The 15,760-nt window shown below is 40.6% G+C and overlaps 2 protein-coding genes across 6 annotated transcripts in view; one reads left to right on the top strand and one right to left on the bottom strand.

The window, feature by feature from the left end:
* The window catches only part of CTNNA3 (catenin alpha 3), a 432,189-nt gene that overhangs the window by 146,592 nt on the left and 269,837 nt on the right, over positions 1-15,760 (top strand). The gene's annotated exons all lie outside the window — the stretch shown is intronic.
* Positions 1-15,760, bottom strand: part of LRRTM3 (leucine rich repeat transmembrane neuronal 3) — a 77,373-nt gene that overhangs the window by 37,510 nt on the left and 24,103 nt on the right. Inside the window, exon 3 of one of the 3 annotated variants that reach the window (XM_042033405.1) lies at positions 10,027-10,077. The exons of the other annotated variants lie outside the window; for them this stretch is intronic. Coding sequence (XP_041889339.1) covers positions 10,072-10,077 — 6 coding nt within the window. The 3' untranslated portion in view covers positions 10,027-10,071. The remainder of the gene's footprint in view (positions 1-10,026; positions 10,078-15,760) is intronic. 3 annotated transcript variants of the gene reach the window in all.

Raw genomic sequence — 15,760 nt, 5'->3', positions numbered from 1 at the left:
GTCTTTTGTGCCCAGTAAAAATACTCATGGAAATTGCTTTCTCTGGCCTTAAACCATTTTTTCATTTTTAGAGATCATGGGAAAGAACTTAATCCAAATGAGATTTTCAGCTTCAGTTTTTCCAGAGTATTCTTCCCAACATCAATCATGATGTGTAAAGCTGAAAATACCAGCCTAGCACACTTCTTAACGAGCTGTGTGTGACAGTATTTGTTTTTCTTTGGAAACGGGAAATGCAAAGTGATGTTAAGAATCAAATGATAAAATTCATAGTAGGGATTGAGTTACTTATGATTTCCATTACTCCAGTGCTGGGAGAACACCAGCTCAGTAGACATCTTGTTATCCTAAATGCAGCAGAGAAATGAATTTTCAGGCCTGCCTTTTGCTTTGATTCTTATATGAAGCTCTGGCAATTTTTCAGAATTGGTCAGAAGTCATGAACAGGACTGTCCAAAATCACAGTAGAAGGCATGGAAAATGGAGATGAGGAATTTAGAAGTAATTAAATCTTTTTAAAAGTTACTTTTATTTTTAACCTCAATTTTGGAGTCTTTACTGTCCGCTCATTTCAGATTTTCAGTCTTTTCCTCACAGCCAAGAGAGCAAGATTTGGATTATTTTTTATTTAGTAACGTATAATTCACTTTTATCACCATTGTATGCTGGGAAAATACGCACACAACAAAATCTCAGGAGATGGGAGATTCGTCTCTGTTTTTACAAAGGTAACAGATATTGCTGAAAAATTTATAATAACTCCTGCTTAGCACAAGGGCAGTTTGGGCACTCCTTAGTTATGAGAAGGAAATACTGTATTGGGTTTGGGCAGCACTGTTAGGATATAAACACACTGGAGAAGTAAGAGGCCTAGACAATAATACCTGTGAGGAAGGATTGAAAGAGTTGGACTCCCTAAGTCTAGAAACAAGAACATGAAAATTGAAGAAAAGTTTTTCAGTCCACGAAATACTGTTGAGCTTGCTGAGTGCCTTCAGAAGATGATGTATCCTAGCAGTTTAAATTTAATCCTTGAAGTCAAAGTGCCAGACTTAAAGTCTAAAACGAAGATCTGAGGCACTTTGCAGCCTTATGAGGTGAAGTAAGAAAAAAAATTCAGATTTGGATGTTTCAGTTTTAGTATTTTGCTCTTGAGATGCATTTGACCACATTTTGAGGTTGTGAATGACAAGTATTTTTAACTAAAGATCCTTGGCCTTTGGGCAAACCCTTAATTGTCTCATGGTGGATTCCAGAGTAATGAATGAGAGTTTGGGCACACAGGGTGGGTGTCAAGATAGCTCAGGTATGCTGGTGTAGTTTTCTAAACGTCAATGAACCTGCTGTCACTGCTCCATAGAATGTCACTCAGTATTATTTCACTTCCATGAGATCAAACCCAAAGGGCTCATACTGTGCCTGGGACAGAATTAACAGAGGGAAGTTACTTCCTGCAGAGACTAACAGATACAGACCATAAAAAAAAGATACAGCTATGAAAGAAATTTCAGTGGAGGTTCATCTTCGGATATCTCAGGTGTTGCTTTATTTATTTCTTAGAGTTTAAATCACTGATCTTCATCCCCTGTTTAGCAGCAGAGCTCCCCGAGCATCAAGGAAACAATCTTAATTCAAACTTGCTGGGAATATTTAAACTTGCTGTGAATTGTTGGAAAGAGCCAGAAACAGTTCTTATTCTAAAGTTGCTTTTGATTAAAATATCTTTTTTTCTGGGCAGTTCCTTATCTGATGTATTAGGGTACCTTGAACATAAGTTGTATTTCTTGACTGTTTTTTGTGGGGTTTTTTCCCTATGGGGGAAAAAAAGGAATGGAGAGATGCAGCAGCACAGTGTATCAGGGCTGAATTTAGGTCAGGATCCAGCTTTGTTGGTGCTGCAGGTGGTGTAATACATCAGCACAGCTTCTCTCTGATGTGATCTGAACTACATGTTTTGGGATGGGGATCCTGAAATACAGCCAGCAGCTCTTCCATCACTGGGAAGTTCGCCCCAGGTGCTTTTTGTACCAGCTACAGGTCATCTTCAGGAACAACTTCTCTCTCACACACATCTCCAGAATCAGTTTCTGACGATATATGCTTGAGCCAATACAGCCCCACTGAGGAAAGAACTGTAATACTTTAAAGTGACTCATGCACAGTAATTTAGAGGGTGGCTGCCTACAATTTCCAGGTGCCATCAATCTCCTTGGTAAGATAATTTCCTGCCTTCATATATACGGAGGAGGAAAGGATACACCATGAATTTCTGATGATGGGGATGATACTTAGCCTTTAGATAGTGTTTTTAGCCTTCAAGCAGTTTACAAGTGAGCCTTAATGTTCATCATATCCTTCAAAGTCGTTAAATATTAATATTCCCTTTTTATAGAGGGGGAAGTTGAAGGAAAGAAGTCAGATAACTTTCTCAGGACTTTGGAAAGAGTCATGGGAGTACATTTCAAGCCTGTGCCTAGATTATGTATCCATTCTTTCCCTCCAAGCTTCTGTGTTTATGCCACTGTTTCCTATGAAGTGGTTCTCAGAGATGTCAAGTGGTTCACTCACTGAGAGACACAAAGTCTTCAAATAAGCCTTCAGCCACCAGAATCCAGTAATGTGACCACTTGGGTGGAATCCTACTTGGTTCAATGCTGTTGTTTTTTTTTAACTTCAGTGAACTTAAATGAAAATCTTTGAGGCAGCACTTGTGGATTTTTTTTTTTAAATACATATTTATTCTATTTCTATCTGTGTCTGCCATAGCTTCTAACTTTAATATATCCTGAAACAAAACTACAGCTGAAGGCTACAGATGCAGGAGGTTTCTTTTGAAGCAGTGGGTAGTCTGCCCGGAAGACAGAAGTGGAAAACATTGATATTTGTTTAGAAAACCCTGGTGTCTCTCAGAAATATGTTTTATTCATGGCAGACAATGGATAAAAGGTCAGAAAAATAGGGGAAAGCTTATTTACTCCATTCAGTTAAACAGAACATTGGCACTGTGGAATAGAAGTGCCATCTAATTACACGACCCTTTTTAATTGTGTCAATTTAAAAGCTGTATTTTAGTAAGCATATTTCCTTTAAAAATTTTTTTGCATTAACATCTTTGTTCAATGAAAAAAAAAAAAAAGGAATGTTTTTAAAATTGAGAAATATTGAATCGTCTTTTATTTTTTTCCCACTTTTAGCCTATTCCTAGTCAGCTTCTAAAATTTTCCAGGATCTAAAAAAGACAGAAATTATTTTCACAGCTCAATTTTTTAGTCAATTTAGTTTCATTTAATTTCTAAGTGCTTTAATGGCAAGCAATGTGAAAATTCAAAGTTTTTAAGCTTCATGTTCATTTGCCTGTCCTGTAGAACTTACAGTTTTAGTGACACAAATTGCTCTGCCACCTTCTATCTTTCCAAGATAAAATTCAGCTGTGTCTTGAAAAGATAGAGGTCAAACTGGGCTAGAACAGGTCAGCTGGTTAAAAGTGACAGGAAAGGAGACAGATGGGCACAGAAGGACCACTACTGAAGTGTGTGTGCAAAAAGCATTGCCAGATGTTTGGTGTTCATGGGAGTGTTTCATACAAGCTCTCTCTCATGTTCTGGTCACAGAATTCATAAGAATTTCATATTTTTAAGAGCTTTGCCTTCTACTAAATTAGGCCAAAATAGGCTAGTTGCCTAAAAACTAATGAGAAAGGAGACAAATGGGCATTTGCACAAACAGACACTTGAAAAAACCCCACAATTTCCAAAGGAAATTAGGCTTAAGAGATGGACTGTAAGTAGCAGTAGCCTTCAGAGCCCAAACACAGCTCTGCCCCTCTAAATGATCTCCCCTCTCCTCCTCCTTTTTGGAAGCATTACAGGAAACATGATAAGTAAATACAAGCTTAATATAGCAGTTTATGAAAGCTCTTGGGGAAAGTCTAGCAAAATATGCTTTCATAAATAAACCAGAGCTAATTAAGAACCACTTGAAAAGCTAGCACAGGGGAAGGAGGGGAGAAAATTACCATGCAATGTGTGTGTGGTTAGCAGAAGCAAAATTCCAGCTGGAACAAGACAGAAACCTGACTGGGAGCTGGATTTATCCATTCTTTCTCATGTTGGGTAGTATCCTATTAGACAAATCATGCCATTAAATTTGATTGAACTGCTTGACAATAATAATGGCAGCAGAGTAAGACCTTTCCTAAGTAACCTGCAGCTAAAAATGTGATAAATGTCTGATAAAGTTAGAAAGAGGCATGCTGTGTAATTACAAGAAAAATCAATCTTAATGCATGTGTTTATTTTTCAAGTCCAAAGCAATGAATTGTATGCAAAATAGAAGGGGACATTGGTTCCCTATAATATACTGGGAAATGTTGTACCTTTCCTGAACTGGGATTCCTGTGGCACAGTTAGTAAAGGAAAGCAAACCTGTCTGCAAAGTTAGTGACTGGGCATGTGCTCTGTGCCAAGGGATGTTTGCACAAAGGTGGCAGCTGTTGGTGCCGATCCCGTCTGCTGTGGGATTGCCTCTGGGAAGGCAGTTTGGCCGGAATCTGTTGCTGAGAGGGGCACAGCTCTTGGGAAGGTGTGTGAGCACTGTGTGTGAGCACTGTGTGAGCACTGTGTGTGAGTACTGGTGTCCTTTGTCTGAGTGCAGCACATTGAGGCTCAGGATAAGTACGCCTGTCACGAGAATGAGGTAGTTTCAGTATGCTTTTAAATCACATGAGGGAAGAAGGAACACCTTTGGAGGCTGTAGAGAAGCTTTGTTGGGGGCTTTCAGTGTTTGAAGGTACAAGGGTATGTCAAACATAGGGGAAGGGTTCTCAGGAGATGGTATCTTCTGACATTCTCTGGCCTCTTTCTGCATGCCTTCCATGCACATGGAACACACCTGACTGACAGTGCTTTGTTTTCTGGCTTGTAAAATCTGTGCCATTATTCTTTAGTTCAGATCTGCTCACAGATTGGCTAATATGGTCTCAGTGCTGCAAGACACATTATCATACTGATCGTATCTGTCTCTCTCACCTGTTGGGAGAAGACCCCAAGAACACATTTTTGGAAACAAATGTGAAGAGAAGAGCTGCAGATACTTTGTCTCTTGAGTAAACCTTTGTAGCTGCCCTGCTCTGTAAGCACCTCCTTTGCTAGTCCCCTTTGGTACGCTGGCACACAGCTATTTCATCTACTTGCACTAACAAAGTCCCTCATGATGGGGGTGGCTTCACCTCCCCATGGGGATGCACCCCTTTTCCCCAGCTTGCATCCTAGCAGGCTTCTAAGCAGAGGGAGACCACAAAGCTTGGAGCATTTAGGTTTGCTGCTGCTGCTGCTTTAACCTGCGTGTTTTATTCAGGCATAGCCTGGCTGCCCTATCAACTTCTGCTCTGGGTAGGAACCCTGCACAGACACAATACCCTTCTGTGGGATGTGAGCTTTCCAGTGGCCACTTCTTCTGGAGATTTGGCAGAGTCTCAGCAGCAGCTGAACTGGGATTAGCCAGGCCTACCCTTTTCTTCTCGTTTAGGTACAGGAGAGAGACCTGCAGGACTGATAGAGATCAGTTCTCTACTGCAGTTTCTCTATTACATGAAACAGAGTTTGGTTGTAGCAAGACCTGTGGCTGTTGGCTTGCAAAGTGAAAATTTAGGCAAAGACCAAGAAGTGGAACAATTCAGTCATAAGTAAGACACTTATAGCAGTTTTAGCTGCACTGCCTCATGGTATGGGCAAGTGGAGAACTGGAGTTTTATCTTGATACAGGAGAACCCCCAAATGACTTGCCCTATCTGCCTAATTGTCCAGGCGAAGAACAGCTATTAAGCATTGTATGATTTACATACAAGCACTACAACAAATACGGTTCTTCTCAGAGCATTTCTTACACCTTTGGGCTGTGCAAGAGTGACATGGAATGCTGCTGGAATGCCTTAAGAACTGTCAAGGTCCCATGGATGAGATGATGGGCTGTCCTGTCCATGTGCTGCAGAGCCGTGGTTCATTCAGACAAACACTGTATATTCACGTTTCCTTTAATCAGATAGACTTGTATAAATCTCTGGTTCTGAAAATCCATCTGTATTTTCTTTCACAGTTTCGATATTTCTAATCATATATTATATTCATGTTCTGCAACTTTTGCAATCCAAAGTGCTGTCAAGTTCCATGATTTCACCAGGACTGCCTAGGTGGCATTTCCAACCAGCTGGCAGCAGAAAGAGTATATGGCACAAGGGAGGAAAACTAAACTCATGTAATCTGTTGCCTTTACACAATCTGCTTGCTGAATTAATTTGCTGACTGGCAGCAGGTGGAAGAAAGGTGAGAACATCAGAAAGGTTTTGTTAAATGGCAATCCTTAGCTCCATTTCCATTGTAAGGATCAGGTTTTAAATCTGCCCATTATGTCTGGAGCCTGTGCTGTACATTGGGGATGTGAGAGGCAAGTCCAATTCCATCTGCTTTTGGGATTTGAGGGGCTGACATGGAAAAAAGGCAAGGTTATTGTAAGTTTTAGTTGCTTCATGAAAATGTTTTATACCTCAGAACTCCCTGATGAGTTAACCAATTCTTTTGTTTTGGTTTGTTTTTTTCCTTTCTCTTTAACATGTGAGCTATCAAGCTGGACTCCACAACTACGTGCTATACTTGTCCTAAATGTTATCTTTTTGTAGCTTCCAGAAGCTAAATACCTTCCAGCCACATGTATTTACACACAATAAAAGGTCACAGTCAACTCTGAACAATTCTGCATGCCTAAAACACTGGGTACTGTGTTCACTCACTGCTGCCCAATTCCATGCCATACCAGAGCCTCCTAACTGAGCTGCCTTGAAATACACCACTGCCATTTCTATAGAGAAGGATGTGCCTCGAAAAGCTGAATTGATTCCCGGTTTCTGGGAGATGTAAGGAACTGGGAACCCGTGTTATCCCTTCACTATGTTTCTTTACCCTTCAATGAGCACATAGACTTGATTTATCCTGAAAGGTGCTTGAACCTGGCCTGTTGTAATTAGCTTTAGGTAGATTTTAAATGAGCTTCATGACATCATATCTGGCTACTTCTGTTTTTCCTATATTTCTGAGGCATCTTTATTACTCATTGTGCTGAATCTGTGATTTGTAGTTTCTATATTTAGTGGTTTAGAATCTCTCTTTACTGGAATACATGTTGATTTCACTGTTTGATCCAGGGCAGAGAAACTTCTAGGACATGTTGTCATTCCTTGGTCCTGGAACCTCACTGTGCACCTCATCTGCTAATCTTTTGGCAATCCCCCACCTTCCTCTGTATGTATCATTTATAGAACACACTGTTTGTATCATGTGCAAATCTGTGTGTAGTTTGTTTTTAAGCCTGGTTTCCTACTTACACTGACAAATTTGTAATCCATTGCATTGCTTTAGCCTAAGAACACTTCATATTTTGATAGCCTAATATAGGAAGTATTAAAGTTGTGCAGAACCTCGGATAAATTGTGGGGTTTATTTGTGGCTTGTAAGAAGCTTATGTATTCTTTGCCAACATCTGGCAACTCAGAAGCTTGGGTGGAACCAAATGAAGGCTGCTCTGAGCTGCAGATCATGTTTGCTCCAGTGCCCAGCAGTGTCCTTGTACACAGGAGTCTTCCTACAGAGCAGCCTTTCTTCCCGGGGGAGGGGAGGCACTAAAGGCTATTCTGTGGGAGAAGGCTGAAGAGAAAACTGCAGATGGAGTTTGAAGAACAACTTTTTGTTACCCGGCCTAATCTTGGTTGCAAATTATCAGATTTTTTTCCCTTGGTTCCACCCCTCCCCCCCCATTTGTTATTAATAATGTTGATTATTACTCCTTTTACCACAGATTTTTGTCAAGTGGGAGATTGTTGTGTGCTTTCTGTCAATCTTTTCCAAATTCAACTAATTCAACACATCATAGGTAATTTTTTAACAATATTTCTTCTAATTTTCTTTTCTCTACATTATTTTATCTTTTTCTTTCTTTTGTGTAAAATGCAATATCTTCAACTGAGTATGGAGTATCAGCTCACAACAGTTGAGTGAAATAATTCTGCTAGACCTCTTGTGCTTTATATAAAATATCCTGGAGGCAATATTAATTGCTTATCCAATTTGAAGGTAACCCTGGTCTCTGTTCTTTCCTCCCCCAATTCCATTTTTTATATAATCATTCCCATCAGCATTATTTTCAGGTTTTCTTGAAGTTTTTTTCTCCTAAATGGAAGTGTGCCAGGCTAATTTGAACAGAGGGGCAGAATTTTAAAGAAGATGCTCCCATTCATCCACAGTTCTACTGAAATGTAATTAAGTAACAAAGATTACAATGTCTCATGCATAAGCATTTTAATGATCCATATCCATAATAGTCATGCACCATGGATTAGGTAGTTTTGGTATCACTAACCCTTTGTTCTGACCTGTTCTCAGATATTTTAAAATTCTTCAGGGTGAATTATTAGTGAGGATCAGAGAATTTCAGAGATACTTGTTATGGGAATCAGCTTCTCGGACAGTTATTTCCTTTGGTTAATCAGAATTACTCTCTCTTCTTTGCCCACCACCCTTCCCTGGTGCATTAGAAAACACAGAGAGAGAGGACTAATGGCTTCTGACAGTGAAACAAAGCTCAATTCCCTTGGCAAAACACTGGCAAGTCTTTTATTAACTTTCATGGAAGTTACTTCAGAGTGAGACCAGTTTTCTCAATTAAATAGCAGGAAGACTATTTCTTTAGGCTTACAGCTTGAACTGTCTACTGTATTAGATTTTATCCAGGATTCCCACTGAAGTCAATTGCATTTATTGTGGTATGTTACAAGATCGGGGTTTTTTTCTGGTTGGCCATGTTTTCTGGTTGATGGTTAATCAGCATGTTATCAATAAAAACCTCTTAACGCTATGCTGGCTTGTACTGCTTAAACTTAGTAACATTTTAGAATTAAGAAGTCTCACTCCTTTTTGTATGAACAAAAGGCTTGCTTGCATGATAAATCCAAAGCACTTTTCAAACATGTTTATGAGGTTCATTTTGTTTGCCTTTCTCTTGTGGTGGTTGGTGTAAGAATTGTGTGACCTTTGGGCAGCAGTGTGAGCGTGTGCCTGCCTTCCTTACCAATAGGTACTGCTGCTCTGCTTTCATCTCTGCATGGGGAGATTACACTGTGTGCTCATTTACTTACTAATTGGGCAAATATGACAGCACAGAATTTTGGAGCGTGATAAATGTAACTATGCCCACGTCTGCTCCTTTGTTTGGTTATTCAGCCCCTGGCAGCAGCACAGTCAATTACAGGCTCCCCAGGGGTGCATTTAGGCTGCTGAGAGCTCCACTGGGGAATACACTGTTTACAAGCAGTCCAAGGTTTCTCATCCAGCCTTCTCAGAAGCTCTGGGTTTCTGTGAAGCTGAAGATTTGTAAGAATCCTACCTAAGCTGCTTTTTGGCAGAGGTTAATGGAATTAACTGTTCTGCTTTATTTTTTTAAATTAGGCCTCTATACATCCTTGTGTGCAAACCTGTTTCCCTACTTCCCTCTTCATTTCCCACTGAAGAAAACAATGGCTTTGTCCTCAGGGAGAAGGAACAAATGAATTTTTCACTCATTCCAATTATCTCTTTCAACTCAGTGACATTTAAAAAGTTCTGTTTTCAATAAACATACTGCTAGGATATTCCATTCTGCATGTTAACCTTGGTAATGAAACGTTGCAGCAAATATGTGTTAACGGTGGTTACATTACATAAAAAACCAGAAAGAAATGATCTTTTCCTTTTTCATCAAGTGTAAAAGACACTCTGGGATAAATTGAGTTTCACATTGAAAAGGCAGAGAGTTCTTATTTTAATTCATGGCTAAGTAATCACGCTAAATGAAGATCAGTCAGCTCAGTGCAAGCTACTTTTGAACAGAACTTGTTTGCTGTAAATCACTTCTGTCTATACTGTCGGGCGGATATTTAAGACTTCACGAGGTGCACACACCACTAGAAAATTCTACAGTAGTGTAGAAAACTTTTCCACTTACTTCTTCCAACCATGTTTCAAGGATTCAGTGGTACCAGCCATCATTTCAGACCTATGGAGGTCAATAATTTACAGCATTAGTTTTCTTTGAGTCACTAACTTCACCTTTATTTTAATAGGTAATGAAAAGGGGAAGAATAATTCCTGGTAGTTTAGAAATATGGGAAAATACTACTTTTTCTTCTCTTAAGAGTAACCTGATTCCACTTTTCAGTAAAGCAGCTATGTTAGGGACTGTATGTTGTCGATCTCAAAAACCATTTTGTTAAATAATCATCTAGAACTTTTTCATTTGTTCTCTGTGAAGCCCAAGAAGCTGGTTTAGATGAGATTAACTAATGTGCTATAATTATTTCTATTATTCATCATCCTACAGTAAATTGTGCTGGAATTCACAAAGTGAAGAATTATCTTTCATGCAAGCTTTGTAAGTGTTCTATGCCTACAGGATAAAATACTTTCTCTTCTAATAAATGGTGAGAGTACTGAGGAGCCCAAGCTAGGTTTGAGTGCACCTGAATAGTGTGGTATATTCATGGCAACAATGATCCAAGAAAATGCTGAAATATTTTCAGTTATTTCAGTGTTCTTGGCAAATACAAGGAAGGTAATAAGCTGTCAGAATTGTGGCTTAGGAAATGACTAGATAAACTCTGCAAAATTGGCCTTAAGTTCCTAAACCTTTGTCTGCAAGGATGAGCTTTCAGTATTCAGTGGCATATCCACAGGGGCACCTTCCACTACCCCAGGCTGCTCCAAGTGCCATCCAGCCTGGACTGGGACAATTCCAGGGATCCAGGGCAGCCACAGCTGGGCCAGGGCCAACCCACCCTCACAAGGAAGGATTTCTTCCTAAAGAAGGAGTGGCTTTTGAGCAGCTAAGTAAGGACAAGGGCCTAGAGAACTGCCAAGAGGCAGTTCTTGGAACTACTGAGTGTCATTGAGAAACATCAAAGAGGAGCTTCTAAGGTGGCTTGTCTGAGCAGGAGCTGATAATAAATAAATTGCTTATTTGCAGACAAATGTGAATGGCAATTCTGCTTATAAAGATATTCTTACTTAATTTTTCGAATGACTACTAATTGACTTGCAGAACTGGAGCTGCTGCCATTTGATCCCTCTTTTCATTTATCACACAGATTAATTTCTGACCATTTGTATCTGTGAAGTTTGTGGTCTGCTAGTCCGAAACCACAAAGACAACCATTTTAGATCTTAGAAGTATGAAGTCTGTTCTGAACATTTATATAAAATAATGAGATAAAGAACTGAAAATAGAAAAGTGACAGATTTCTAGAACTCGAACAGCTTTTTCCAGATTGGCTAGTTATGGAATACTGATAGCCAAATGTTCTTTCCTGACATCTTGCTAAGCTGTGTCATGTTACTGGAAGCCTGAGATCTGTCATCACTACACATTGCATACGTTGGAACTGCTTATTTGCAGTCTGGTGGGCACACAGGGCCTTTCTGTCTTGGAGCCTCCTGCTGTGGGAAAAACCTGAGCAGGATGGAAGTGCTTGGAAAGCAGCAGTGGGTGGGACTTGTTCAGAACCACAGGGAGCTGCTGTAAAGGTGGAGGCCTGCCCAGGACCAAGGGTGTTTCTGTCTCTCTAGTGGAGCCGAGTTCTTCTTCAGATGGGGTTTCATACCTCATTTAATCTAATGTTCCCTTGAGGTGCTTGGGCTGAGCCAAAGGAAGGAACTGATCCAGCCTAGCAGTAACTTGTTAAGAATTTAAAAAAGCAGAAAAATTACTTTTCGATTGGATCACAACCCTGTGTGAAACCCCAAATCCTGCTCAGTGTGCTCAGTACCAGGTCTAGTAAGGGAAGGAGAGAAAATCCAGACCATCTTTTTCAACAGTCTGTAATTAGGTCAGTTTAAAGTAACTGTGAAGCTGGAGTGGAAAAGAACAGTAAATTCTCCTCCTTGATAAGAGTTTCTCTCTCATTATCTACCCTGCTAATTTTCCTGAAGGCCTTGCAGACACTACATAAACTTCGGATTGCCTTGTGTCAGCAGCAGGGTCTGGCTGAAGGCTCAGTCCTCTTTCCCTGGAACTTGCCCCGATGCTCTAAGCCTCCTGGCACTGCTCATTCCCACCTTTCTCCTCATCATGACCCCTGGCAGCTCCCCTGTTGCTCCTCAGGATTTATGCCTGTGTCTCACTGGTGCTGTAGTTTGCAGCCAGAAGCGTTGCTGTCACCAGGAAACTTTAGAGAGTAGCTTTGCTCCACAGTTGCTTTTGAAAGCTGATGTAGTTAAGAACAAACTTGCAAACCAAAAGCACTGAGAAATGTGGTTACTTTTTGTTATGCTGAAAATGAAACATTTCATCAGCTGGATGAAACAAACCATGTTGTTTGAAAAAGAGAGTGAGTAACTGGATAGTTGAGACACTGAGTTGGAACAGTGGTGATAAACTTTAATTCATAGCTCTGCCTGCTTGGAAAATAACGGATTTAATAAAAAACACTGTGCCAAAGCCGCCCAACAGACTGTCTCTCTCCGGTTACCTATCTCAGGCACAGCCCAGGGCTTAAGAGCTGATTTTCTAGAAAATGTTTTTAGAACAGTGTCCCAGGCACAGGGAGAATAGCTAAATGATCTGTCTTCATCTTTTCCTAGAACAAAAAAGGTATCAAAGCCTCACTGGTGCTTTGTCAGACTAAGTACAGATTCCCTCTGGAGAAGGGAATCATTAGCAGTGCTCACAGGTACATGACAGACCTCAGAGTGTTACCTAAGAGAACCCTTTTCAAGTGCCAAGTCTTTGTACATCTCCTGGGGGTCTCTGCTGTCCCAGCACAGGTGCTGCTGGCTGACACACACTGGTTCCCCTCCATGAAACGCTCTTCCTTAGACTGTGTTCTCCAGGCAGTTGGAAAGACTTCAATGTGCAAGAGCTCGGTTGGTGCTAAAAGGTTATTTTTTTCTATTATATTCCCAGTCTTCTGTGTTTTTCAACTCAGACAACGGTGTCCTTAGCTCCTGTGGAGACCAGCGCTCATAGGAGTTTAAGGAAACACCTCTGGTTATCATTAGCCAATATAAGTGAGGGATCACAGTCTGGCCCTGAAGCTTCTTCTTCTTTATGACAACTTAAAACTCATTTGAAGGAGACATGAGCCCTGACTAATTCTAGATGTGGGAAAATTCTTCAAAACAAATAATTTGCTCTGTACTTTCATTGCTGATCTTGCAATGTTGGGAGGGTGGATTCTAATGCCAAATAAATAAAATTTTCATTTGTATTATTGTTTTCAGTATTGTTGATCAATAAAGTAATTGCTCTATCTTGCTGTTTAATTCCAGACATAAAAAAAAAGGGCTGTTATTTTATTAGTGTTATCTGGGTGAGTCATGTGGGAGGACTCAAGTTTCCTGACTGCTCAAGAAGGTAGTCAGTTTGGCTTGCATACCGATGTAAAATGTTTTAAAAGAATAAGTTTGTGACTCAGGCCAGGAAATCATTATCACTCATAAATGTATGGGAAGCTGACAGAAGAGGGGTTGGTAATAAGGAATCAATTTTAAGAGACTGTTCTGGAAAATCTGCACGATTTGGGCAATCCTAGCTGTGACAACAAAATGCAGATTGTGTCTGCGTGCAGAGCTGCTGTACAGCAGGTTTGTTCCTGCATCTCTGCAAGCAGGATGAAGTTCTATTGCACTGTTGACAGGGAACACATACTTTGAGCTAATCTTCATATTATGCATCCTTGATTTTATGTTTGTATAATGAGGCAATATAAACCTCATAAGCGTTTTTCTGAGCAAAGCTCTCCCTCAGATTTTTTTTTTAACTTAATGGTTTGGCTTGCTCAGAGACTCTGGACATGTAGCTGACTGATAGAACTGTCATTATTCCTTTCTGCTTTAAAGGGAATGCTGCATCATTCTGTTTTACATTCCAAGTAATTTTTAAAGCAAAAAAAAATAAATGGGTTACAATCATCCCTGTATTTTGAAAGGTTCTTTTTTTCACATAGAAATTCCTTCATGTTCTACTCTTGCTTCTCTGAACAGTAATGTTGGGTCACTGAATGTATGTTTGAAAGATTATCTGCTTCTGATTAGCAACAAGTGTAATGTATTCCAGCTCTTCTGAAGTTGAAATTTGGAGCTGCTTCTGTTTTATTTCCTTGAAGGTGACAGGAGAATCTAGTCACACCAAGGGAACGTGTTCCCCATGTGCCAGCTAATGCAGCAACTGTAGCTGCACTGGAGTGCTTAGTAAATGAAAGCACTGGTGGCTTATGGGCTGTGCATTAATGCAGATATATTAAAAGCCTTCTGAAGACGTTGGCAGAATTCTCATATTGTTAAATGAAATACAAATGAAGGTTTAATTGCTAAATCCAGATCTCTTCTGCATTATAAAGCTTTTTCTTTGCTCTTACTGTTGTAAGAGAAGTACTAGCATAGCATATTAAATTAACATTTCTTCTGGAAGTCACAGTGGTAGTCTGTAAGTAGAGCTGCTCAAAAACTAGCTTGTAGAAATTGATAGAAAAATATTCAAAAGCTTTGCAGCAGAAGGTTTAATTGCGAGCTGCCCAACATGCCTGGGCAGGAAATGGATGCACTGCCCGCCGTGCCTTCAGTGTCCCCAACGGCCTCACAACAGTGGGGGGATTTCTTGTCCCAGGACTGTGTTTAAGGCTGAAGAGTGGGCAGGCATGAATAGGAGTGTTGAGGTCTCCATCTCCTGCGTGCTGAGGCAGGGGGCAGCACAGCTGGCCATGGAAAGCAGTGCAGACTGGTGCAGACAGGGCATGTGCTCACACAGAGCTGAGTGGTACCCACGACATGAGGCACTTCTCCAAGGCTGGCCACACAGTATAACTTTTAGGTATTTAGGGTGTAGCTTTAAAACTAGCTTAAATCTGTTTGTTTCATTTCCCCTAAGGGTCTGTTTAAGGAAATAGTGATTGAAGTGGAGATGGTGGCTGTGAAGGGTTGGTTTTGGAAAGAGTGAATGTATGACTTGTTTTCTACACTCTTGGTTTTTAGAACAGATTTAAAGATCCATTTGTAATTTCTTTCTCCTTTGAAGTGTATGCAGGACACACCATGCACTTTTGTTTAGATTTATAAAACTGGTGCTTTAGTGAGTCTCTAAGGCTTTTGTGCCTGATCCTGATGAACGCGGTGCCCTTCCGAAGGAGAAACTGCTACAAGGCAGAAGCAGAAAAGAGCTGCCATGCCTCTGTTTCAGTGCAGTATTTCACACTGCTGTGTTCAACTGCACAGCTGCAGTCATCTGGTTCTTTTAATTCCTTTGGCTCTCTAGAAGTGCTTGGGTTCCCCTCTTCATTATCCTACTTCTCCACTTACTCACTGCTCTCTCCCCACACTCCTAGCTTTATTCTTTCCTTCACTTCTTTCAAAGCTCCTAGGGCCATGCTGTACAAACCCAGAAGCTAGCTTTGAGGTTCTGGACCTTGTGTGGGTTGATGGGGAAGCTTTAAAGGGAAAAGGAAAAGAGCTGCCTCCTGAGTGGGGCACAGGCAGCTTGGCTGTGGAGGGAGAGGGGTAGTGAGAAATAGAAACAGAGCTTCCAAGGGGGCTTCTAAACACGGTGTCTGCCCACCCATCTCCTTCCTCCTTTGGTGAGCTCCTGCTTCAGCCTTCCTTGGGGGCACCCACTCACGTACAGTCTTCCCTTTGCTTGGGAAAAGGGGGAGGTTATAGACTTTCCCTGCCTGGAGACTTTCTTTCATGTTGTG

This window comes from Corvus kubaryi, unplaced genomic scaffold (genome assembly GCF_017639235.1).
Source record: "Corvus kubaryi isolate FWS band 111438036 unplaced genomic scaffold, C.kubaryi_AGA036_p1.0 37357, whole genome shotgun sequence".
Lineage (NCBI taxonomy): Eukaryota > Metazoa > Chordata > Aves > Passeriformes > Corvidae > Corvus > Corvus kubaryi.
This window is presented reverse-complemented; position numbering and strand designations above follow the sequence as displayed.